General features: G+C 57.6%; 1 protein-coding gene across 3 annotated transcripts in view; it reads right to left on the bottom strand.

Moving 5' to 3' along the window:
- Positions 1 to 26,107, bottom strand: part of ELL (elongation factor for RNA polymerase II) — a 77,301-nt gene that overhangs the window by 46,756 nt on the left and 4,438 nt on the right. The window contains exon 1 of one of the 3 annotated variants that reach the window (XM_042249613.1): positions 13,611 to 14,884. The exons of the other annotated variants lie outside the window; for them this stretch is intronic. Within the exon in view, the coding sequence (XP_042105547.1) occupies positions 13,611 to 13,649 (39 nt within the window). The 5' untranslated portion in view covers positions 13,650 to 14,884. Of the gene's footprint in view, positions 1 to 13,610; positions 14,885 to 26,107 lie in introns of those variants that run through there. 3 annotated transcript variants of the gene reach the window in all.

Here is a 26,107-nt window from a genome sequence, read left to right as displayed (position 1 = left end):
TGCCAGGGCCTTGGTGTCCCAGTGGCCCTCAGGAGCCTGACTCTGGGGACCTCCCGTGGACAAGGTCACATGTTTCCCTGACCGGCTCGGAGTGATGAGGAAACTGGGGCTCAGGGAAGCCAGCAGCTCTGCTCAAGGTCACCAGCTCAGGAAGCGGCAGAGCCCGCACTCGAACCCAGGACTGCCCCCCCAAATCAGGAGGCGGCAGGCCCCCTACCACTTTAGGACAGAATCTCTCCCCCAGTCTGCTTCTCCCCCAGCATTAACAGGGGGTCACGCCGCCATGGACACTCCTGCCCCTCCTCAGCTGGCTGACCAGAGTCCTCACCAGGGCTGGGCACTCACTGCTGCTCCTGCAGGCTGCTTCCACTCTCCAGCCTGCTCTGCCCCCCAAAGCACAAACGAGCCGGAAGTCTGAAACCGTCAGCCACCGTTTTACAGGACGTCTTGTCACCTGCCGCAAAACAAGTGACTAATCTTGGCTCAGAGTGACAAGACCAAGCACTGCGCATCTGCCTAGAGCTGAGGCACCCCAGAAACCGGGAGGGAGCTAGAGTGCTGCGGAGAGAACCACGGACCCCACAGGAACAGAGAGCAGACAGAAACCAGGGGTCCTTCCCGGACGCTCACAAGCATCCGTTGGATCACACCCCACAGCCCGGGGGCCCATGGTGATCCCCTTTACAACACTCAAACCAGCGCTATGCGGCCACTCCCCCCGCACCAAGCCACTGTCCAGGGCATCCCTCCCTGGACCCAGCCAGCTGCCTCCTCCGCTGAGGCTTCCTCAGAAAGGCTCCGGGGGCATGCTCACTCGGACCCCTGCCACCAGGGGAGGACTTAACCGACATGCTGGGCTGGTCTCTCCCACGGGAAGCTGAGTCCCGGGAGGGGGAGGATGTCCCACCACTGCTGGCCTCCAGGGTGTGCAACAGGTCACCTGATTTGGGGCTCAGCCACCTGCAGAGCAGAGACAGGAGCTGGCTCTGACCACACGGCGTGGCAGGCGAGGTGCTGCTTCCAGGAGCAGGGAATAAACGCCCCTGCCTGGCTCGCTCTCCTAGATGTGATGTGGAAATAATCCCAAACTCGCAGGAAAGCTGCCACAGCACGAAGAATATCCAAGTACCTTTAAACCCACAAGCTCTCTGCCGCACGCACGCACCCCGTAGCACAGAGATCTGGGTGCATCTATTTGCTTCCTCAAACCAGTCAAGAGTGAGCTGCGCGTACCACTACGCTTCACCCTAAACACGCGGTGCGTTTCTGAGGAGTAAGCCACACGCCAGCCGCCGGCTGCACCGCGTCCATTATCGACAGGCCACTCTGCACCACTGCCTCCCTTCCGTGTCGCCACCTGGCTCGGTGGTGTCCCCCCACTGCCCTCCCTCCAGCGGAGAGAGCCACACACGGTACGGACCTGCCGCATCTCACCAGCCACCTTTCTCCTGGAGGCTTCTTGGCTGTTCTTTGACGCTTAAGACATGGACATTTTTGGAGGAGTCTGCCCACCCCCCTTTACTAGAACGTGCTACCCAGCATTGCGGGTCCGCCTAGTGTGAGTGTGATGAACTGTGCTGTGCTCCAGGCACGCGCCCGGAGGGGACCGTCCTTCTCAGTGGCACCCCACCCAGAGGTCCTCCCAGAGGGGTCTGCCTGCCCTTGCAGGACCGTGAATTCTGACCACCCAGTCCTGTCTGGCCTGCCTTCTGCCCATGCAGCTCACAACAGATGCCTGCCCCCCACCCACAGCCCAGGTTCAGCCAACCCCACCATCCACAGGTTTACGGCAGCGGCTGTCAAACACAGCTCCTATCCCTGCCAGCTGCGGCATGCCACCAGAAGCAGTAGCCCTCCCGTGTCCCCACTAATTTATTTACATGCTGTCATCCGCAGTGTGGTGGTGAATTTATGTGTCAGCTTGGCTAGGTCACAGAGCTGAGCTGTTTGGTCAAATACCAGTTGCACTGAAAGCATTTTTTAGACGAGATTAACGTTTAAAAGTAAGATTCTGAGTAAAGCTTCCACAAGTCTCCCAATCAGTATCTCAAGATACAACTTCAGCTCTTCCCTGGGTCTCCAGCCTGTCAACCTGCCCTACAGATTTTGAACTTGACAGCCTCCAGAGATGCGTGAGCCGATTCTTTAATAAGTCTTTTCTCAAACACAAATGGCCAACAGACCCATGAAAAGATGGGTTAACTCTTAGAGTTAACTATTAGAGAAATGCAAATCAGAACCACACTGGGGCACACCACCTCACACCGGTGAGTATGGCCATCGGCAGAAGCTCTACCAAAAACAAATGCTGGAGAGGGTGGAGAAAAGGGAACCTTCCTACACTGTTGGTGCTAATGCAAGCTGGTGTAACCACTATGGAAAAGAGTATGGAGGTTCCTCAGAAAACTAAAAACAGAACCACCTACGATGCAGTGATCCCACTCCTGGGCATAACCAGGCAAAACCGGAACTCAGAAAGACACACGCACCCCCATGTTCACAGCAGCACTATTCACAGCAGCCAAGACACGGAGACAGCCCTAACGCTCGCCGACAGATGACTGGACAAAGGAGACACGGTGCGTGTACACAGTGGACTACTACTCGGCCATCAAAACTGAATTGATGCCGTTTACAGCAACATGGATGCAGGCAGAGATGCCCGTACTACGCGAATCAGGACGAGAAAGAGAAACCGCATGGAATCACTTATACGTGGAACCTAAGCTACGACACAGATGAACCTGCAGACAGAACAGACTCCCGGACAGAGAAGGACCTGCGGCTGCCGAGGGGAAGGGGTGGGGCAGGGGTGGCCGGGAGGCTGGGCTTACAGACGTGAACCACCGCGGACAGAACAGATGGCATCAAGGTCCCACTCTGCAGCGCAGAGGACTGCATTCAATATCCTACGCTAAGCCACAGCGGAAAACGCACTTTAAAAGCAAGGCATATAGGGACTTCTCTGGTGGCCCAGTGGTTAAGAATCTGCTGTGCAACGCAAGGGTGGGTTCGACCCCTGGTGGGGGAAAAAGAATCCCACCTGCCACGGGGCAGCTAAGATCCCATGCCGCACTCCAAGCCCTTGAACTCTGGAGCCCCCCACCACAACCAGAGAGCCCGTGGGCTGCAGCTAAGACCCAAGGCAGCCAAATCAACTGAAAAAAGAATGTGCACACACACACCCCAGAACCACTTTGCTGTACAGCAGAAACTAGCACAGCACTGCGAGCCAATGCTACTTCACCCTGTAGAAATCACACACACACACACACACACACACACACACACACACACACGGGGGGCTTCCCTCCCTGGCGGTTCAGTTATAAAGAACCTGCCCGCCCATGCAGGAGATCCGGGAAGATCCCACACGCCTTGGAGCAACTTCAGCTCGGGCACCACAACCACTGCGACTGTGCTCTCGAGCCTGGGAAGTGCAACTACCGAGCCCACCTGCTGCAGCCCACGCGTGCTGGAGCCCACGCTCCGCAACAAGAGAAGCCGCTGCAGTAAGACGCCTGCACACCACACCTAGAGAAAAAGTCCATGCAACCCCAAAGAGCACGCACGGAACTAAACAGATAAACTTACTTAACACACACACACGCACATACAACGGAGCTTCCCGGAGGCCCAGCGCTTGCACTGCTGCTGCTGCTAAGTCGCTTCAGTCGTGTCCGACTCTGTGCGACCCCAGAGACGGCAGCCCACACAGACTAAACCCCTGTGGGGGAAGGAAGATCTCACAAGCCATGCAGCATGGCCAAAAAGCACGCGCACGCGCACGCGCACGCGCACGCGCACGCGCACGCACACGCGCACGCGCGTCTCTTCTCACTCTTTCAGTCTCAGCGGTTTCTGCTTCTCTGGAGAACCTTGACAGACTCATGGACCGCCTTTTGCAATGGTCTCAAATGCACTGTAGTCCTTAGTCATCCTGATACTCGGGGCTTCCCAGGTGCCTCAGACAATAAAGAATCTGCCTGCAATGCAGTAGATGCCGGCTCAATCCCTGGATGAGGAAAATTCACGGAGAAGGGAATCGCAACCCACTCCAGTATTCTTGCCTGGAGAACCCCATGGACAGAGGAGCCTGGCGGGCTACAGTCCACGAGGTCACAGAGAGTCAGACACAGCTGAGCAACTAAGCACACATCCTGACGCTCAGATTGTCTTGGGCTGGTCCTGGACCTCTGGTGCTGGCTGCCGACTCATCCCCGCCCTCCTCTGCACCCTCTCTAACATCTGAGGACCACGAGGGATCTGACCAGAGCCGTGGGGTCAACCACCTCTCACAAGAGCCCCGCTTCCGAGACTGAAGCTGGGAAGCTTCCTCATTCATCAGAGCAGGTTACAAAAGTCCACTTTGGGAACAGCCGCTGAGGGCCCTGCACCGGAGGACACGGACAGAACAGGGCTCCCATCTGGGCTGTCCTTGAATTTGGGTGGGAAGCAAAAACATCTCTTTTCTTAGCATTTCCTTCAGCAGTTACGAACAGTATCGACTCTGATATGCTTTATCAAGTGATAGATAGTATGTCGCTGTTTTCCAATGCCACTTTTGCTCACCACCATTTCAAAATTATAGCAATGAAATCCTCTGCTTCATCTCATTACTTAACATGATGACATAATGAACTTGTACCTGGTCATAATTCCTTGTTTTTAAAGTTTTTTAAATTCTTATTTTTGGCTGCACTGAGCCTTCCTTGCTACACACAGGCTTCTCACTGTGATGGCTTCTCTTGTTGCAGGGAACGGCTCTGGCGCACGCAGACTCTGTAGCTGTGGCACTCGGGCTGAGCTGCTGTGGTGTGGAATCTTCCTGGATCAGGGGTCAAACGTGTGTCCCCTGCACTGGCAGGCGGATTCCTAGTCACCGGACTACTAGGGAAGCCCCTATTACTTTTTTTTTTTAGTTTTTCTAAAATTCAACTAATTTCTTTATTTGGCTGTGCTAGGTCTTAGTTTCGCCAAGTGGAATCTCTCTGTGACTAGGGATCAAACTCAGGCCCCCTGCATTGGGAGCACAGAATCTTAGCTACTGGACCACTAGGGAGGCTCCTCTGCCTTTCTAAAATACTATTTACTCCTGGCCTCAGAAAGCTGGGGAGGGGGTGAGGGCCTATCAGACAAGGCACGCCAAGTGCTAACTCGGGCGTGGACTGTCAGCAGCCCACCCACACCAGCGCTGCTGGGGGACCGGCTTCCCCAGTGCTTCCCGATGCCCATGGGGGTGAGGCAGAGGTGTCTCCATGCAGCAGGGAACACGCGGCTGAGTTCTGGGGCATCAGGTTCCAGTCATTTAAAATCTCACTAGTACTTCATGAACACAGGTGCGCGTGAAGGTGCCCCAAGAGGTCACACAACAGAGAGGACATTTGGAAATGAACGCCCCACCCCACCCCCGCCCCACCCCAAGGGCCTGTCTGGAGCACGCCCACTGACCAGGCCCCTCTCTAAACCCTCACTCAGGGTGCTCTTCTGCAGGGTCAGGCTGCCTCTCCCCACCCTGTATACTTTGCTCAAGGAGCGGCTGTCCCTCCTGCCCCATCTCCCCAGACATCCAGGCAGGAAGAGCCCGTGTGCTGGCCTCCATCAGCCGGGCTGAGGTGATGCCAGGAAAGGCCAGGAGAGTCCATGCTCCCCCCACACCCAGCGGTTCCTGAGCCCCCTCCATCCTCCAAACGCAGAGCAGGGCCTGAGCGCCTCACAGGGTGTGCTGGGCCACGCTGCTGCTCCTGGTCTGGCAGCGTTTCCCTGCTCTTCCTCCCCTGACTGTCGTGTCCTTGGCTGTGTCAGGCCTCAGCTGTGGCTCTCTGGCTCACTGTCACACGGCATGTGGGATCTTAGTTCCCCGATCAAGGATCAATCCCACGTCCCCTGCGCTGGCAGGCAGACTCTTAACCACGGGGACCACCCAGGAAGTCCACAGGGTGGACTAAAGGCAACGTGGACAGAGGTGAGTGCAGGCTGCCTTCTCCTTCAGCACCAAGAACAGACCAGGAGGCTAACTGCAGAGGGGCTGGGGGGCACGTACCAAAGACAAACCATTTCTGTCAGCCCAGAGATTCGTGCGAGGAATTAAAGAGGAGGCTGAAATGGGCAGCTCAGAGGCCACGGTGATGAGAAGGGGGTCCCACCAAGCCAGGCTGGGGTAGACAGAACCCACCAGGCTGGAGTGGGAGAGAACTCACCTCCCCCAGACGCCTCCGCTGCCCACAGGAGGCCCTCGAGCGCGGGCACTGGCTGAGATTCCAAATGAAGCGGGAGATTCCCGCTGCCTTCTGTGATCTTGGAGACCCTGGAGCCAGAGCCACTGCCAGACTCGGGAAGCAGCAGGGCCTCCAGAGGGGTGACCCAGGCAAGGAGTGACCCTCCACGCCTTGCTCGGCTGCTCGCCGGGCCAGACCTGAGAGACCCAGCCCCACGCCACACTTGTGGCTGACAGAGCCCACCTTCCCGGGCTTGAACATAAATAAAACCGGGTCAGGTGTGAGAAATAACTTTTTTCAAGTTACTAGAAGGCTGACCGTGAGGCCAGCCTCGGTCACCGAGCCTTCTCAGAGAGCAGACACCACGACACACCTTGAAGGAGAGCTCAAGCCACCCGCCGTCCTACTCCTCAAGCCCAGGTCGACAAAAACCATTTTATCTCAGGCCTGAAACTAGATTCGGGCGCAGCTTACCATCTGCTCCAGCACAGAAGTAGAACCTGGCGGGACTCCCAGGCCAGCTGCCTCGGCGGAAGGAGGACCAGAGGTCTATTCAGGAAAGGAAGACGGACGGGCCTGCTGGAGCTGAGAGCTGTGTGTGGCAGCAGGGAGTGCACGGCACAAGCCAACCCTTTCTGAGCGTCCAGGCTAGGAACCCAGAAGCGAGCAGGGCAAGGAGTCAGGTGGACTTGGGGGCCCTTGGCTGGTCCAGCCTCACATCGCCAACACGCTGCCCCGGGGACCAGGCTAAGGAGAACACGGAACTCACCGCCTGATGGCAGGAAGGACAAGGCAAAAGGTGCTAACCCCCACCCCCACCCGAGGCCCAGGGTCCCCTCCTCCACACCACTCCAAGCAGTTCAAGCCCAGGCCAGAGCTGCGGTGCAGGGAGGGGCTGGGTGCTGCCTGGAAGCTGAGGCAGCACCAGGAGGGGTCCTGTCCTAATAAGAGATCAGAGCAGTGCACGGGCCCCGCCCCCACACCGAAGCTGGAACCAGAGGCTTCAGAACAAGAATGACACACTGGGGCTCTCAACAGCTGCTGTGACTCAAACACAAAACTTCGGTCTCGGGGCCCAGAACTAAGATCAGAAAACTCGCTTCCACTTCAGGATCTGCCATCTGGAAGCTGTGTGACCTAAGTAAGACCCTTAACCCCTCTGACTTGGTCACACGGGGCTGGCAATAACTCAGCAGCTGCTTGAAACTGCGTACGGAACAGCACAAACCGGCTCTGCCACACGTGAGCCCCAGCTCCTATCTCAGTTTTTGCATGCTGTTAAATAAACCACTGCAACACTCTTTAAAACAACAACAACCCGGACACCAGGAAGAAGGCAAGAAGAGGCCTCCAAGAACCTTCAGAGTGAGGCAGACCATACTCTAACCAGCCGTGTGGCCTTGGGAGACAGACTTCATGCCTGAGCTAGTCAGTTTTCTCATCTGCGAAATGGGAATGACCTTGTTCATGCCTTTCAAGGCAGCAAGGGCACTGCAGGGGTAGCCTGGGTCATATGATCTCACTGAGTCTGCTCTCCCATCAGGGAAACGACTAGCCGCAGGAGAAGAGGGCTGGGAGAAAGGGCACTTACAGGCCCTAGGCACACTGGGAGGCCCCACCAGGGACAGCTGACAAGACAGACTCGGACAAAGGGAGCACCCCGCCCCCAAACCAAGAGAAGCATCAGAGCCACAGAACCTTTCCCAAAACTGTATTCATGACCTCAAATAATACTCAACAAAGTGATGACGAGTCAATAATAAGTGCTCACTTAGGGACTTCCTTGGTGGTCCAGGGGCTTCCCTGGTGGCTCAGAGGGTAAAGCATTTGCCTGCTATGCTGGAGACCCAGGTTCGATCCCTGGGTCAGGAAGATCCCCCGGAGAAGAAAATGGCAACCCACTCCAGTACACTTGCCTGGAAAATCCCATGGATTGAGAAGCTCGGTAGGCTTCTGTCCATGTGACTGCAGAGTCGGACACGCAGAGAGTGACTTCCCTCTCACTCTCTCTCTCTTGCTGGTCCAGTGATTAAGAATCCCAATGCATGCAGGTGGAGTGGGGGGGGTGGGGGGGGGGGAGGGTGTGCCCGGCAGAAGTTCAATCCCTAGTCAGGGAACTGAGATCCCACATGTCACGTGGTATGGCCAAAAAACTTAAAGCAAGAAAAAAAGAAAGAAAGAAAAAGTGCTCATTTAAGTAAAACATGAGCTCTGGCCACACCCATGTTTCCTGCCTCCACACCTATCGTGCGTGTGGCGGGTAACTTTCTGCAAGGACCCCAGTGCATGCTCGGCATCTGACTGCGTCCCCTGGAAGGTGCTCACCAAGCACTCAGCACGCAGGCATCCGCCATGGACTCCTTTAACAGCCCCCTCAGCAACCCTCTGGTCATGACACTTGAACTTCTGCAGGCCAAATCCAGCGCTCTCCAAGCAAGACCTGTCAGCAGAGTCCTCCTCAAGGAATCAGCTCTGACAAAGGCAGAACAGGGACCACCCTTGCAGGACCAAATGATGGGGAAATCACAGCTCCCTTCAGGGAAGCGGTGCTGTGTCGGACTAATGGAAGCTGTATCCTCATCCCAGTCAAGGCTGGCCCGGCACCAGGGCCCAGGCTTCTCGGTGAGCCCTCTCCATGCCCCGGGACAGGCAGCACACCTCCCACGGCCTGGCACAGTGCCCCTAACTGACCACTCCCGGCTCCTCAGGTTGGCACAGGCTCAAACACTCTACATACATGGAATAACTCTGGGGAGCAACGGGATTCATATGGAATGTAGTATTTTCTAATCCACAGTCATGTTTCTCCCACTAATATGTCATGGAGATAAATGCAAGGAAATCCAAGACCCTGAAAATGAGCCTAACAACACAGTCCTAAGGGCTTCAAAGTCATCAGCCAGCTGAGTCCATGGTCACACTTAAGAAACTGACAAACGGCCTGCTGGTTTCCAACTTCACACATCTGACTCGCCAGAGAAGAACCTATGAGTAAGCACTGCTCACAGGGACAGCCAGGCCAAAACTCACAGCAGGTGAGGTGATCTCGTTCTGTCAAGAATGGGACGGGTCACTCCTGGGAGAAGGAATGCCCAGGCCACAACGCCATCCTGGTGAGCAGACAGCACATCATCCTGTGAGAGAGCTGCCGAGGCCAACCTGCACTGGAGCGAGCCCCAGTAAGAGACAGACACACCCCAACAGGAAAAGGTGACGAATACGGCACAGACTGAGAAGACAGCGCGAGTGGCTAAAACACAGAAGTCAGCAAGAAAACAGAAATGAGAGATTTTTTTGCCCAGCACTGCTATAAACTCAGGAAGAATAAGACAAGCTGGTGTGCAAAGGACGTGGGAAATGTCCTGGGACGCACGCACAGAGGCGGCAGGAAAAGTCAGTTGTTGCTGGACTTCCTTGGTGACGCAGTGACAAGAAGCTGCCTGCCAATGCAGGGGACGGGTTCGATCCCTGGTCCAGGAAGATTCCACATGCCTTGGAGCAACTAAGCCCAGGCACCACAACTTCTGAGCCCGAGTTCTAAAGCTGGCAAGCCACAACTACTGCACCCGCGCGGTGCAACCGCTGAAGCCAGTGCCCTCAAGCAAGAGCAGCTCCTACTCGCCCCAACCAGAAACATCCCACGCACAGCAACGAAGACCAGGCACAGCCAAAAGTAAATAATTAATATTTAAAAAATTAATAAAAAATATTTTTAAGGCAAGTCAGCTGTTGTTGGGGGAGGGCAGGGGTGGTGGGGAGCAAGGTACAACCCACTGGCTGGCAGAGTGGCCCCTGGCCCTCCCTCGAGTCTGTGGTCAGGCTGGCCAAACGTCTTGGGCACACGCCAGCTGCTCAGCTGGAGTCCTGGGGTGGGACCCAAGGGGCCTTGGCACTCAGCAGGATGTGCTCTTGGGGAGTGAGGCACTTCCCACTGGTCTGTCTGACACACTAGGCTGATGTCGAAGAGCTGGCTGCGCCGTGTAAGAGCAAACAAAGGTGGGAACCGCTGATTCGGGAAGGGAAGACCCAATCAAATTCACAGGCTCGTGGCAGAGGCCCTCTCACGCACTCTGTCCCTGGGAAGCGCCCGGGGCTCCAGGAGAGTACTTCTCAGAAGGCAAGGAGGAGGAGAGGCAGCAAGGGCACTGCCACCAAAGAGGCATTTTCTTGGCACATGGCACAGGCTTGTGGGATATTAATTCCTTGATCAGGGATCAAACCCACAACCCCAGCAGTGAGCACTCAGTCCTAACCATGGAACCACCAGGGAATTCCCCAGGAGATTTTCAAAGAAAGCAGCCGAGAAGAGAACGCTGGGGCCCCAGCAGCAGGAACCCTGTGACTCACAGCCGGCGGCCCGCAAAGGTCCCCAGCAGCCATAAGCGGCACCACCACCGAGCTGCCCGAGATGAGGAGTTTGTTTAGAGGTGGCAGACACTCCACGTTAGGCCACCAAGTACCCCAGAGCTCTGTAGGACAGGAGGGGCCCCCTCATGCGGTGGGATAGCCCGCTAAGGACCCACACACCCAGTCCAATGGCAGTGATGCACGAGGGTTCCAGGAAAGCAGCGGACCCAGAGAAGAGGCATGGCAACCCTGGGGTGGCGAGCCGCGGGAACACAAGGCAGGCCCCGTGTCTGTGGGCGCCGAGCGGCTTCCGGGAGCCGTGACCACAGCGCCATCTATGCTGACAGAGCGCTTTCCGTGAGTCGTGGTGCTACTGGAGGGAGTCAGCAGGGAACAGAGGGCATCCGGGTGCAGGCGCAAGGGGCACAGACCCCCAGGGAGGGCGGGGTGCAGGCCTGCAGCTCCTGCCCCAGGCGGAGGCCCTCGTGGGCAGCGAGCCTCACCCCGTGGCATGCCGGTGGCAGCGGTGCTGCAGGCCGCTCGGGCAGCTGGAACCAGAGTGAGCTCGCCTCAGTCAGCCCTGCAAATGGGGACTCCCCCACCACGGAAAACCCTGCAACCAGCCAAATTAGGCGCAAACCTGCAGAGTCTCATGGAGGACGTGTCAGGACCCCAAACAGTGGCTTTGGGGGTTTCCCAAAGCCCTATCCCATGAAGGAAGACAGACAGCAGTGACGCCACCACCTGCCGCAGCCCGCACCTCCGGGACAGAGGAGCAGGAGCGCAGGGCGTGCGGCACGGCCAGCGCTCTGCAAGGAGCTGCCTCCGAACCAACTGAGGGAAGAGGCTCTGGGCCCATAAAAGCAGGATCCAAGAGCCCCAAAGGCAGGGGAAAGCACTCAGCAGCCTGGCGAGGTCTGCGATGCCCGAGGAGGAGCCTGGGCACTGGGAACGATACAGGGCTCCACGCAGACGCCCCACGGCTGCCATCTGAGGTGCCTCCACCACAGGCAGGCTGAAGGGGCTGGAGCACCCCGGCAGTGGGAGGATACTGCCGGGACCCCATGAGGCCAGAAGCTCACCAACAGCCGCAAGCTCCTGGGCAGAGGCCAGGAGCCACCCAGGGCACAGGCCACCCAGCAGGACTCCCCGGCCCCCACCAGGGTGGCCCATCACCTGCTTTATAAAGTGGGGCGTTAAAGCTGGTCTGAGGGACTCTCTGGCCGTCCAGTGCAGCTAAGCGCTGCAACTAAAGATCCTACGTACCCCAACGAAGAACCAAGGTCCTGCGGGGCTGCAACCAAGACCGGCGCAAGCAAATAAACGAATACATAAAGATAAAGACTGGGCCGCCCTGGTGGCTCAGAACCCAATCGCTGGTCTGGGAAGATCCCACATGCCGCAAAGCAACGAAGCCCATGAGCCACAATTATTAAGCCTGTCTTCTGGAGACTGGAAGCCTCAATTACTGAAGCTCAAGTGCCCTAGAGCCCAGGCTCTGTAACAGGAGACCACCGTAATGAGGGGCCCCACTGCAGTTAGAGAGCAGCCCCCACTCAGCAAAACCAGAGGAAAACCTGCCCAGTAACGAAGACCCAGCAGAGACAAAAACAAAAACATAAAAATGAATAAACAGAGACGTCCCTGGTGGTCCAGTGACTAAGACTCTGTGCTCCCAGAGCAGGGGCCCAGGTGTGATTCTTGGTCAGGGAACAAGACCCCGCATGCCACCGCTAACAGATGCTGCATGCCACCACTAATAAATAATCTTTTAAATAAATAAATATTTAAAATAAGTAACAATAAAGCTGATTTTATTTGGTAAAAAGGGAAGCCAGCTGAAAAAGAAAGTGTTACAGTCAGCATCACAGGCCAGGCCCAGGCCCGCCACAGGGCAAGTGCCGTGAGCAGTGGTCTGAGAGCTCCGGGCACCACCACCCCCGGGCCCCGCACTGCTGCCCTGGGCAACTCCAGCAGGGCCTTTACCCCCGGGATGAGAGCTGGGATAAAGCCAGGGAGGGGGGAGGGGAGGGACTTTTATTTTTGGAAAAAGAATCTGGCAGAGCTGGAGGACGGGAAAGGAAGGGAATCGACACAGGCAACTGAGGAGAGCCCCCCACCAGGAAGACTCGAGGCCCAGGGCAGGGCTCCCCCTGCAGAGGGAGCTGAGCTGACAGCACCCTGGGTCCGGAGCCGGATGCCGGCCCCGGAACGACAGAACAGACTGTGCCCAGCGAGCCGGACACGGGGGCCACTCAGGACCGCCCCCTCCTCGACACGGCCCCACCGCGCGCTCCGAACCCGGCTCACCCTGCTGCTACAGTGCGGCAGTGCGGCCCCAGACGGGGCGACAGGAGCACACACCCCTCAGAGGACACCCTGAGCGCGGGGGCACGTGGAGAAGCAGGCCTCTGAACACAGGCTGCAAGGGCAGGCCGGAGGAGCCCGGAAGACCTAGGGGAGTCACAGACTTGCTCGCCTGGGGGAGTAACTGGGGGAGAGAGAGGGGGTTTGGGATGGACATGTACACACTGCTCTATTTAAAACGGATAACCCACAAGGTCCTATTGTATAAGCACAAGAAACTCTGCTCAGTGTTATGTGGCAGCCTGGCTGGGAGGGGAGTTCGGGGGAGAATGGATGCATGTGTATGTCTGGCTGAGTCTCTTCGCTGTCCACCTGAAACTATGGCAACACTGTTAATCGGCGATCAGTCCAGTCCAGTCCAGTCCAGCCCAGTCCAGTCCAGTCCAGTCCAGTCACTCAGCCGTGTCCGACTCTTTGCGACCCCATGAATCACAGCACGCCAGGCCTCCCTGTCCATCACCAACTCCCGGAGTTCACTCAAACTCATGTCCGTCGAGCCAGTGATGCCATCCAGCCACCTCATCCTCTGTCTAATGCAAAATAAAAAATTTAAACAAAAAAAAATTTTAAAAACCCAGAGGAAAAGGGTTTGAGGCACAGGCACACAGGCCATTTCCTGAAGCCTCTGCCTTGCAGTGAGGTGTGCTGGCCACCCTCCCCACCACTCTGGCCTCTCACCCTTATCTTGGCTCTTCTGGAAGAGGATGGGCTTCGCATCAGCACAGCCTCCTGGAGTGGAGGCTCTTCCTCACCACCTGCTTTGACGCCAGGAACTCCACTTTTCAACAGGTCCCAGCAAATATTCCTCCTCCAGCAAGCCCTCCTGACCTGCGGTGGAATCTGAGCCCACAGGACTACTGCGCTTCACTCAGAACCCATGTGGCCTGGCACTGGGCCAGGCACTCCTAAACTGGGGATGCCACTCCTGGGGGCTGGCTGCAGCCCGCCCAAGGTGGAGAACAGGTGCTCTGGGCCAGATGCCTGGGGCTGACCAGGACTCCCCATGTCCATATGCCACTGGTTTATTCCTCGCAGTCAGGGTCTCCCCTGGGTCTCAGAGCCTGGGGAGGGCTTGTCAGGTGGCTGTCGCGTGCAGAAGACACACACACACACTGCTTCATCTCAGGCCCCAGAAGATAGGTGCTCGGCCACTGTGCAGACACGCAGGGGCAGTTCTGGGAGCCGCGGAGAAGCAGGAGGCCAGCCGCCCTGCCGAAGGGTCTGCCCGGGTGGGCTGGCCGATGCCGCTCTTGTTCTGGTTTTCAACGCCGTCTTGTGACTCTCTGAGTTACCAAGTTTCAGAGCACATCCTGAGTGACAATGATGACACGGGGATCGCTGTTCTAAATTTCCCCTAAACTTTCCGCAGACTTCAGGATTCCTCCCGAACGCCTACATGAAGCTGCGGTGCACATCTGATTTCTGTCACACTCATTCTATAACTGGGCCGGAAAGGGAAGCAACTTGAGGCTCCAGAACCCACAATCCTAGCTTCCGGTTTTCAGAGGAGCACCAACCCTCTTCCCTCCAGAACTGGCCGGCTTGCCAGGCCTATGGAGCCCAGCAGCCAGGCCTACCTGAGGTCTACAATGCGGGCATGCGGGAGACTCTTGGCCTAGAGCTCCAGCAGAGAAGGAAATGCCTCCCTTTCAGACACCTCAGGCCTTGACTTCTGCAGACAGCAGGGGATGTGGCCTGGAAGGAAGGGACAGACGCTCATCTTGCAGGGGCTGAGTCCAGAGCCCAGTCAGCCCCTCTTCCTGGTCCGGCTCGGGCACTGCGCTCTACAGTTGGTCTCCTACCCTGGCCCTCACTTACGGAAGGACGGAGCTCAGACACCCAGAACCTCTGCACCTAGGCCTGCAGGGTGCCCACCAGAACGTGGGGCCAGAGGCCGCCAACCCGGGGCGGCAGGCTGGCTCAAAAGCAGCCCCGGCTCAGCCAGTGTGAGGCATCCTGCTGCCTGCCCCAGGCCCGGGCCATGCGTCCTCCAGGGACCTGCTTCAACACTTCTGAGTTCGCCCACCCCCCTCCCGAGCTACGCAGTAAGAGACACCACCCTGGGTGCTCGCTCTCGAATGGCTGAGCCCTGGGGAACAGCAGCTCAGGAGCTCCGAGGAGGAGGTGTGGACAGACGCCACGCCCACTCGGGCAGCCACTCACCTGGGCTGAGCGGTGCCCCGCAGGCCACCTGCTCGGTAATTCCTGCCACACAGTGTCTGGGCCTCTGAATCCTCCTATGAGAGCCCAAAACTAGGAGGAGCAGAGGCAGGTGGCAGGAGCTGTGGGAAGGTCCCAGGATGAGGGACAAGGAGGGGCCTGGCTCTGGAGCACAGACTCTGCAGGGGCACCTTCAACCCCTGAGGAAGAGGAGGCCAGGGCCTTGAGCCTCTGCACCCCGGCACCAGCCCACCTCCCGCAGACAGCCCGTGAGCCTCGCCCTGCGCACTGACGCACACACTGGCAGACTCCACTCGTAGCCCCACCCTCATGGCCCAGCTCACCTGACGGGGGAGGCGGGGATCAGTTATTAACCTCACCCACTCAACACGGAAGGAGCCCTCCCCACAGAGACATCAGGCGGCAGGGCTAAGACCAGGGAGGGCCAGGGGCCACGCACCATTCATCCTACACTCGAAGCCAAACACCACCTCAGAACCCTTCTGAGCACAGCTCCACTTCCTGTCCGGAGGGGCTGGCGCAGACCGCCAAATCTCTACACACACGGCCCTGCACCAGCAGGACTCTGTGCACACGAAAGGCAGCGAGTAAGGGCCGCGTGCCCCCCCGCCAAGCAGGCGGGAGACAAGCTGGACACAGGCCACCAGGGCTGGCTGTCCTTGCCCCGCGTGCCAGATCTACCGTGAGCTGAGCGTATTTTGTTGGAACGAGCAGACATCTGTGAGCATCCAATACCGAAAGCAGCACAACCAGGGGAGGAAGGAGCACATCCTTCCAGCTGCGGCCCGCCCCCACCTCAGACATCTCTCGGCGGTCTCTCCACCCTGGGGTGTCCCCCGTGTCGTCCCCCCTTGGACCGCCCCCTCCTCTCAAACTCCCCCCTACACCACCCTTGCGTGTCCTGCAGCAGCTCAACAGTCCCATCCAATTCTAAAAAGAAGTTACCCTACCAGATAATGGCAAAATCATGCCTTTTCTGTGAACAGAACCCAGAAACCACAGCCCCTTAGCAGAGGCCTGCCCAAGAAGGCCTTCTCCAGGATCTAGTTCAGAATCACCTGCAGATGGCGCCCATCAGAATCTAACTACAGGGGGCACTGGCCCAGAACTGAGAAAGCGCCAAAGGTTCACCAAAGCCGCAAGCGCGGACCGGCCTGTGAGAGCTCTCTCCTGGAGAGCAGGACATGCCTGCTGCCTGCCGTCTCAACACCAGGGGCCCATCTGAAACCACTGCCACCTGACTGTTCCTCAGGCCAGGCAGCACACACTCGGAAACACTGTGTGGACAACTGACCCCTTGCTGGACACCAGCCTGGCCTTACACCCACAGAGGTGAGGCAGAGGGATCGGGGGTTCTGCCAGAGCCTGACTCGGATCACAGGCAGACCCCCGCCCTCCCAGGGACTCGCACACAGCTGTTTCCACCCAGGCTGCGCAACTATGGTTTCCCAAGTTCACCAGAAGGTCACAAACGAAAAGGCCAGGCCCACTGGAAGCTGTGCCAAGCCTGACACTGTGCTTGAGGAAAGCTGCTACCAGGGAAGCCAGCGCCTCCCTCGAGGGGCGGAAAGCACGCAGAGTCTGCGCTAAACGGGGAGTGCAGGCAGGCCCTGAGCAGACCCCCTCGGGTCTGAGGCTCCCCACCACTCTCTAGACACTCCCACTCATGAAATGAAGGGGTTGGACCAAAAGAACCCTCTGAAGCGAGGGCCCAGCCCTGAGACAACACCAAGCTGTCTGCCGGGGCTCACGGACCGCACCCGACAGCACAGGGGCCGATGGCCTGAGTTTCGCCCCAGGACAGTACAGTCTGCTAACACACCCATCCCAGCACTCCAGACCCAGCACTGCAGGCCTCCTCCGTAAGGGGCCAGAGAGTCGACGTCTCAGGCGCTGATGGCCAGACAGTCCCTGATGGAAAGCCTCTGCCTGAATCACAGCGTGACAGCAGCCACAGACAACACCACTGCATCCCAAGAAAACGTGCGTCACAAGCCCTCCTTCCAGACTCTCAGGCCGGCACTGAAGAAAGGAGCAGCCGTGGCAGTGCACATCCCCGGCACCCTCCCGAGTCCGCTCACCTAGCACGGTGGCAGACTGCCGGCACCTTGGTTTTGCAACACTGGGCACAACAGACTCAGCTCCTTCACGAGCAGACAGTGGCCCCGGGAGTTCTACCCCCAATCCCACGGGCAGAGGGAGCAGCCGAAGGGCGGCGTGGCACAGGCTCCCTGCCAGGACCCTGAGAAGGGGGCAGGGAAGCACCAGCCAAGACGGGCAAGATCCAGCTGCGCTTGCCCCCACTCTGGCCCCTGTGAGGCAGGCTGCCATCACCCGGCTCAGTGGGTGTTCCCCTTGGTGGAAGTGTGGCACCAGGACCCTTAAATCACTTCCGCCAGATGTGAGGAGAGCCACAAAGTCCACAGCAGGAAGCTGCACTTCCCCAAAAAGTCACTGTTGAAGAAAGACGGAGGGGGGACTTCTCTGGTAGTGCAGTAGATGGTGTCCGTCTGTCAAGGCAGGGGACATGGGTTCAATCCCTGGCCCAGGAAGATTCACATGCCACCGGGGAACTAAGCCTGTGGGCCACAGCTACTGAAGCCAGCATACTCTAGGGCCCACAAGCCACAACTGCTGAGCCTGGAAGCTGCAACTGCCGAAGCCCGCTCACCCAGAGCCCGCTCACGCTCCGCAGCAAGAGAAGCCACTACAAGATACACTCGAGCACCACAAGGAAGAGTAGTCCCCACTCACCTCAACCAGAGAAAGCTGACAGCGACAAAGACCCAGCACAACCAAGCAAGTTAAGTAAAATATAAATGAGTCACTTTTTAAAAGGCGAGGGGGAGTATTTCCCCGCTGATCCAGTGGCTAAGACTGTTCCCAATGCAGGGAGCCTAGGTCCAACCCCTGGTCAGGCAACCAGGCTGCCACATGCCGCAACTCAAGATCCCACCAGAGGCTGCAATGGAAAGCAAAGATCCCGCGTGCCACAACTAAGGCCTGGCGCAGCCAAATAAATGGTTTTAAAAGGGAGGAATTTCCTGGAAGCCCAGTGGCTAGGTAAAGAAGGAAACAGAGGCCCACTGCAATACCCTTGCCTGGGAAACCTCATGGACAGAGAAGCCTGGCGGCCGCAGTCCCTGGGGCCGCCAAGAGCCAGACACAACTTAGCAACGAAACCATCACCCACCACCACCAGCAGTTACGACTTGGTCACTGCCAGGGCTCGGCTTCAATCCCTGGCTGGGGAGCTAAGATCCTGCAAGCCTCTCAGCGTGGCAACTGGTCAGTCAATTTGAAAAAGGGAAAAGGAAAAAGGAACCTCCTGGCCTGCTTACCCTCCTCAGGGCAGTGGGACAGGGCAAGATGTCTCTGGCCCCAGCAGCACCCTCACCAGGAAGGAGACATGACAAGGCGGTCACCCCCACCAGGGCCCTTGGGTCCCCTCAGAGCAGCCTCCCCTGGACCGAACATACCAAAAGTGTGTGGCCAAGGCGTGTGCATACACACACACGCACACACATACACACACACCATGCAAGAGGAGGGGAGGCCCCACCACCCAGAGGTCAGCGGGCAGGATTTGCCCACAGGGTCCAGGAAAGCACCCTGCTCCCCAGGCACCTTCACCCAGGCCCTGAGGTCAGGTCAAGCGCAGGAGTGGAGGCAAAGGCGCTGGAGGCCTTGAAGGCTGAGGCCCAGCCTGCACCTGCCCGGCACCCTACAAAGGGCAGTTCCAGGCCCTTGGGCTCTCCAGGCCGCTTCCCACCTGGAAGAGAGCCCGTTTTCCAAAGCATTCCCCCTGTGATTCAACGTGGGCCACAAACTGCTAAACTCACCAAAGCACAGCAGATTCTGCCCCATCCAGGTTCAGGACCAGGGAAGGGTCCAGCAGCCCCTCCCTGTCACATGAGCTCAGGACCTCTGTTTGGGTTTAGGGGAGCGGGGAGCACAGAAGTCTTGCCTCTGGGAGGGCAGGAAGTAGAGAGGGTGGCCGAGAGCTGAGCTGCCTGGGCTGACTCATGCACACACACTCCCGCCCTTCCCTGGCCCTCAGCCCGCTCTGCTTGCCCCCTCCCGACAGGTTTTCTAGACCACCTAAGTTGAAAGTGTTGAAAACCTGAAAGTGTTAGTTGCTCAGCTGTGTCTGACTCTTGGCAACCCCATGGACTGTGGCCCGCCAGGCCCCTCTGCCCGTGGGATTCTCCAGGCAAGAATACGGAGTGGGTGGCCACGCCCTCCTCCAGGGGCTCTTTCTGACCCAGGGATCGAACCCGGGTCTCTTGCATTGCAGGCAGCTTATTTTTTTACTGCCTGAGCCACCAGGGAAGACCACCCAAGGCACTTAGGAACCCTCCCAACTTGCGCGGTGCAGGCCCTGACTGGCCCAGGCTCCCGCACGGTCGCTGCCATCTCTACGCATCACTGTCCTCCCTTGTCGCTGCCAGCACCACTGGGCCACAGCTTTGCACGCAGGGCGGGGCCGCACCTGCTCTCCCTGCCCTTCCTGTCAGCTGCTCCCGGGTGACCCTGCTCCAGCTCATCCCTCAGGCGGGCCTTCAAGTCGTGTATGTATCAAGTCACTTCAGTCGTGTTCAACTCTTTGTGACCCCGTGGACTGTAGCCCGCCAGGCTCCTCTGTCCATGGGATTCTCCAGGCAGGAATACTGGGGTGGGTTGCCATTTCCTCCTCCAGGGAGGATCCTCCCGACCCAGAGATCAAACCCACGTCTCTTATGTCTCCTGCATTGGCAGAGGGGTTCTTTACCACTAGCGCCACCTGGGCAGCCCCTGGAGCCAGCCCAAGCCTACCTCAAGTGTGGGTGCCTACACGGCCCCATCCTGCTGGGGCCAGGCTCTCTGTCAACCAGGGAACTCCTAAGCCCATGAATGGTTCAGCAAGCGCCAGAGGCCCTTCAGACTGCAGCTCTCATAAGAGAGTCACAAGTATCTTAGCGCACTTTGAAGGCTCGAAGACCACCTCTCACTCGTCAGAATGGTTACTACCAACAAAAGAGAAAACAGCAAGTGCTGGTGAGGATGTCTACTCACCAGGCTCCTCTGTCCATGGGGATTCTCCAGGCAAGAAGACTGGAGTGGATTGCCATTTTCTTCTCCAGGGGATCTTCCCAACCCAGGGATGAAACCAGCGTTTCTTAAGTCTCCTGCGTTGGCAGATGGGTTCTTTACCACTAGCACACCCGGGAAGCCTAGCAAACTTGTAGAGACAGACAACAGAACTGTAGCTCCTAAGACAGAAAACAGAATTGTAGTTGCCAGGGGCTGAAGGAGAAAAAGCTGGGAAGATGAACAAGCTCTGGAGATGATGGTGGTGATGGCTGCAAAGTCATGTGAACGTACTTCGTGGCGCTGAACTGCACATTCGAAAATGGTTAAGACGGCAAATGTATGCTATGTGAACAATAATAAAAAGAATGTTAAGGCTCTGAGAGGTCCCAGGTTTAAGACTGGGGTTGACTGGTCTTAGCACTAGCAAGGCCTCCCTGACCACAACCTGCCCCCAGTCCTGCCTGTCACAGGAGGAAGCCCCCAGGGGAAAATGTTCACACACAGAGTAAAGTCAGCCATGGGGTTGAGGCTTCCACAGGGAGCCCAGGAAGGGGTGGCAGCCATCCACACCCACACAAAGAACAGCAGCCACAGCAACTCACTCAGGGCTTCCCTGGATGACAAAATTAACCCCAGCTTCCGGCTCAGGCACCCCTTACCCCCACCTCCTCCGGCTGCCCCCCAACTCCCAGCTTCCTCCTTCAGCTGGTCTCTCAGATCTCCTGCAAACATTCCTGGCCCTCCCCGTGGGGTTTCACTTGCCCTGCACCCCCAGGGCACCTCCTGCCCATCGCCACTGTGTTTCTCCCTCCCTCCCACCTCATCACCACGCCCTCCACTGGCCTCCCCCACAGGGATGCGGAGGGTGCAGGGCAAAGCCAACTCAGTCCATCTAATGAACAGGACGTGGAGGCCACAGGCACACAGCCAGGTGGGCGGAGAGGTAGGCCAGGGACTCCTCAGGCCCTCATGCCCATGTCCTGCCGCTCCTGCCCAGAGAGAAGCCAAAGGGTCTGGGAAAGGGCAGGGGTGGGCCCTTGCTGCTCGGTTTTTACACACCTTTGCCAGGGAGACATGCAGCAAAGCTGCCAACGGAGGGGAGAGCACTCCCCACCCCGCAACACACCTGGGGACCAGTATTTTCGGACGGAGGGAGGTTTGACCCCTCGAGGCTGCCCTCATGTGAGCCCCCAAAGGCCACACACTTGGGCACAACCTGAAGGCAAAGACAGAGCCACCACAGCCTGGGCTCCGGGCCTGACTCCTCACGCTCTGCCATCAGCAGCCACCAGCCCAGAGGGCTCAGCAGTCAGCCTGCGGCCCAGCCAGACGTTTCTCCAGAAAGCTGGTCGTGCCCTTCTGCCCCCCTCAACTCCAGCTGGGCTCTGCTCGCCTCCTGCTCCATCACCACTGTCCCCGGAGACCACAGAGGGGCCAAGGAGGAGGAGGCACGAGGGCCCAGCTCCCTCCAGCACCGCGCGGTGGACTTCCAGGCACAGGAATGTAGCTCAGAAGACCGAGAAAATTCACTTAATGGCCATTCTTCATTCTACAAAGAAATCTTTGACAGCAGAGACAATGAAGTCGGCGTTTTATATTCTGAAGGCCTTCACATTTCAGGTCATTTGTAGAATGCCCATATACACAGCGGGGGCAGCAGGGGTGGTCAGCATCCATATGCCTCACCTGCCTGACCTGGGAGGCCAGTACACCTGCAGGGGTGGCTTCAACCAGGGAAACTGAGGCTGGGGAAGAAGCCAGTAGCCCACGAGCTGGCTGGAGCCAGGCCACCTGATCCCAACGCGAAGCCTCCTTCGACAGAGACACCTCCTTGTGAGGACATCCTCCCGGCATATCTAAGATGGACACAGAGCAGCCAGGCAGACCACGAGGAGCTGACACCCTCCCGACAGGCGCAGGTTGTAGAAACCAGAGGTACTGGGAGAGCACACGCTCGGGACAGGTGTCCCCGTGCCGCACCTCATTCCCTTGCTGAAGGCCTACCAGGAGGACACTGATGATGGACCAGCGACACTGAGCATTAACCTCAGCCCTCGGTCACCAGCAGCTTATTGATTTCTCGAAAGCAGAGCAGGCCAAGGCAGGCTGAACCACCCCAGGACCGCCTGTTTAGGAGTGGGCCTAGGAACCCTGGGAAGTGATAAGCAGGCCCTGGGCCCCTGACCCAATGTTCTCTGTGCGTGGACAGCACAGCCCACTTGCTTGTCTGCCCAGGAAGCTGACGAGGGGTGACACTGACCCCCAAATGCTGTCTCAGGTCCAGGGCCCAGCCTTGGCTCTCCCAGCATCTAGAACATCCACGGTCCAGGAGCTGGTCAAGGCCAGCACAATCGAGGAAACCTGCCATCCAGCTGCCCCCGAGCCACAAACACAATCCAAGAACCAGAAAAAGAAAGGCTGCTGGCTTCCACGGCTGCCACATCCATTCAAAACCACCTCTAAATTGCACTCGTTAGGACTCTGGCAAGAAGCTCGTGACATCCACACCCTGAGACAAAGGCAGCAGCCCAGGAAGACACAGGCCCTGCAGCAGCCGTTGCCAGAGCCGCACACACGTCCTCCACCTCGCCCCTCGTCGTTCACCCTCCGTAGACCCGCAGCGGCCCTCAGATGGGCCACAGCCGCCTTTCCTCCCCTGCCAAGAGCCACTCCAGAGGCGACCACCAGCGTCTCCTGAAGCCCTGCATAACCTGACTCTCACAAACCTAGCTCGAGCGTGACAATGAGCCGGGCGTGCAAAGGCATTTCTGCTCTGTGGCCAGAACCAGCAAAGGTGAGAGACGTGCGCCTTCCCCAGCCAGGCGCAGGTGGCGGCCCCAGTACTTCCACGTGTACCCCCACCTGAGCCCAGGGGACCCCAGCTCAGGCACCCACGTTTCTACCCCCAGTCTCCCCTGCCCCGTGCCTGACCGAGCTGACAGTCCAACGCCACCAAAGAGACCATATCCCTCCTGGGCCTCGATGTCGCTAGACAAGAGTTCAGTTGCTCAGCACCTCGCTGCAATTCTGCATCTCTGCACAGCCCTACTCAGCACAGGACAGAGGGCAAGGCTCCAGGCACCTGGGAATCCCCAGGGTCGGTGCGATGCCGGAGGACTACAGACCTGTTCAGAGTCTGCATTGCAGGAGAAAACGCAGCCACAAAAAGCAAAGCTTAGCACTGTGCTTTAAAGGGGAAAAAAAAGCTCATATGGTTTTGGGGAAGAATTGAGACCTAAGATTATGTAAGGGGCTTCTCTGGTGGTTGAGTGGTTAACTACTGAGCAGTGATTCTGGAGTCCAAGAAACTAAAATCTGTCACTGCTTCCACTTTTTCCCCTTCTAGCTGCCATAAAATGATGGGACCAGATGCCATGATCTTAAGTTTTGGGGGTTTTTTTAGTTTAGTTTTTTTTATGTTCCGTTTTAAGCCAGTTTTTTCCATTCTCCTCTTTCACCCTCATCAAGAGGCTCTTTAGCTCCTCTTCACTGAGCCTGCAAGCCGCAACTAAAGAGCAGCCCATGCCCAGCAACAAAGACCCAGCACAGCTAAAAGTAAATGTTTTTTAACAATAAAATTTTAAATTAATAATAAAAAAAAAAGACTACATGAGAACACCACTGTGATGCCTCGTGCCTAGATACCAGAAAGAGGAGGGCACCAAGGTGTCAACAACATCCACGGGGACAGGGAATCACTAGCATTCGTCACTGAACTATACTGCTTGATGGTAAAAAGAAAGAAATTCTGACCCACGTCACTTTTAAATAGGAGCTCAGTGACCCCAAAAGGCTTCCCTGATAGCTCAGTTGGTAAAGAATCTGCCTGTAATGCAGGAGACGTGGGTTCGATTCCTGAGTAGGGAAGAGCCACTGGAGAAGGGATAGGCTACCCACTCCAGTATTCTTGGGCTTCCCTTGCGGCTCAGCTGGTAAAGAGTCCACCAGCAATGTGGGAGACCTGGGTTCGATCCCTGGGTTGGGAAGATCCCCTGGGGAAGGAAAGGCTACCCACTCCGGTATTCTGGCCGGGAGAATTCCATGGACTGTATAGTCCACGAGTTCACAAAGAGTCAGACACGACTGAGTGACTTTCACTTCACTTCAGTGACCCCACAAACTTCCCAAACCCGTGAGGCCCCCTCCCCTCTGGAGGGGTTGTGGCAAGTCACCGACACCCCGCTCTGGCCTGGTGACTCAGCCAGGAGCCACAGCTCAGTGTGGCCAGGGAGGGCCCAGCTAGGAGGATATAATTAGCATCAGGCTCCAGCGCAGCCACTTAGCACGGGGACAGGAGGTCTCCCCTGGATGCTTTGCTCGGACGCCAGCTTCTTCATTAAAAAGCTAAGGGTCAGAACTGCACATCGTGGCTGTCTGTGCCACTTACTGCACAACCGGTCAGAGGCTGTCTCTGCAGGGACTGTTCTAGAATACATCCCTTTGGGCTCTGGGTGACTGCAGAGTGGCCACATATTGCAAAAGATGAGATCTCAGACAACTCCAGGTCACGCAAGCCGCCGAGAAGAAAGAAGACCAAAAAGAAAGTCACACAGGCAGAGCAAGGGAGCGAGGCCCTGCCAACGAGGAACCCGGGGAGGCAAACCCAAAGGCGCAGGATGGACTGACAGCCGGGCGCATCAAGCAGGGCCGCCGCTGCAAAGCAGCAGCTCCCTCAAAGCCAGGGTCTGATCCGGGACCAGGAGAAGCAGTCTTGTTTTCAAGATGTCACAATCCGGGTATGATGTCAAAACTACTTCAAGGGTGATGAACTCTGGCCTTGCCGATGAGTCAACAGAGGATGGGTTTCTGAGAGCCGACGACTGTTTACACACAGTCACCATGGCGAACGGCTGCCGGAAACCTAGTCAAGGGTCACAGCGGCGGATGGGGGGCTTGGCCCCTCACATAGAGCCTCACAGGCTGGCTGCAGAAATGACCAGCACTCACCCTACAGCCCTCGGTACCTGTGAGGCATGCGCCTTCTGGAAGGGACTCCCCACTCATCAGAGGGGGCAAAGATCAAGGCCACACACTGCGTCACTGCCCTCCAGCCAGGTGCCGGACACTCCTGGCCCGTCTCAGCTGTGAGACTCCTTCTGGAGACTCAGCCTCCCAGAGCCTTGACCTGTGTCCTCATCTGAGCAGTGGGAACCACTCCCCACCTGGGGCTGACAACCAGGAGACAAGGTGAAGTCACGTGTACAGCTCAGGCCAGCGCCAGCACGTGGGGCATGATCCACAGGCACTGGCTATCACCTGCAGGTCTTCTCAAGGGAGAGGGGACACAGGACAGTCAAAGCTGGCAACTTCAAGCACGTGTATGGCCACTCACGTCACCAACACTCCCAGGAGCCTAGAAGGCTGGCATTTCATAAGGACTTGAGACCACAGTGGGACTCCCTTTCAGAGCTAGGTCCCAGTGGCTCAAATTCCCTCCGAACTTGAGAGGGAGCCTAGGCCAGTGAGGACAATCCAAGTGACCTCAGCTAGCAACACTGCCCTTCAGAGCCTCAACTGCCCACAAAGAGCAGTGGGAAGAAGCAGCTAGTCTACCAGCCGAGACTGCCAAGAGGATGGTATGTGCGGGACAAAGGGCTCACAGGGGCCTGGCTGAAAGCCAGGAGGAGCAGCAAACGTAGCTGGTCACTATTCCCAAAGACAGCCCGTCTGAAAGACAGACATGGCTGGCAAGAAGCCACCACCAGTTACAGCCAAGTGGGGTAGCCCCCCTCTCCCCGGAAGGGGAGACGAACCCACCTCCTGGGGCCTCCCCAAGGCGGAGGGGAGCAGAGGCTAAATTAAGGCTCCTCCTGCCACTGGTGTCCAAGCTGAGGCCCACACAGCTAGCCCCTTAGCAGCGGTCGAGCAGCCCCCAGTGGGAGCCCAGAACAGTCTCATGGTATTTGCTGCAGAGCCCCTCT

Source organism: Ovis aries, chromosome 5, assembly GCF_016772045.2.
Source record: "Ovis aries strain OAR_USU_Benz2616 breed Rambouillet chromosome 5, ARS-UI_Ramb_v3.0, whole genome shotgun sequence".
Taxonomy (NCBI): domain Eukaryota; kingdom Metazoa; phylum Chordata; class Mammalia; order Artiodactyla; family Bovidae; genus Ovis; species Ovis aries.
Note: the sequence above shows the minus strand (reverse complement) of the source record. Positions and strands in the feature narration are given on the sequence as shown.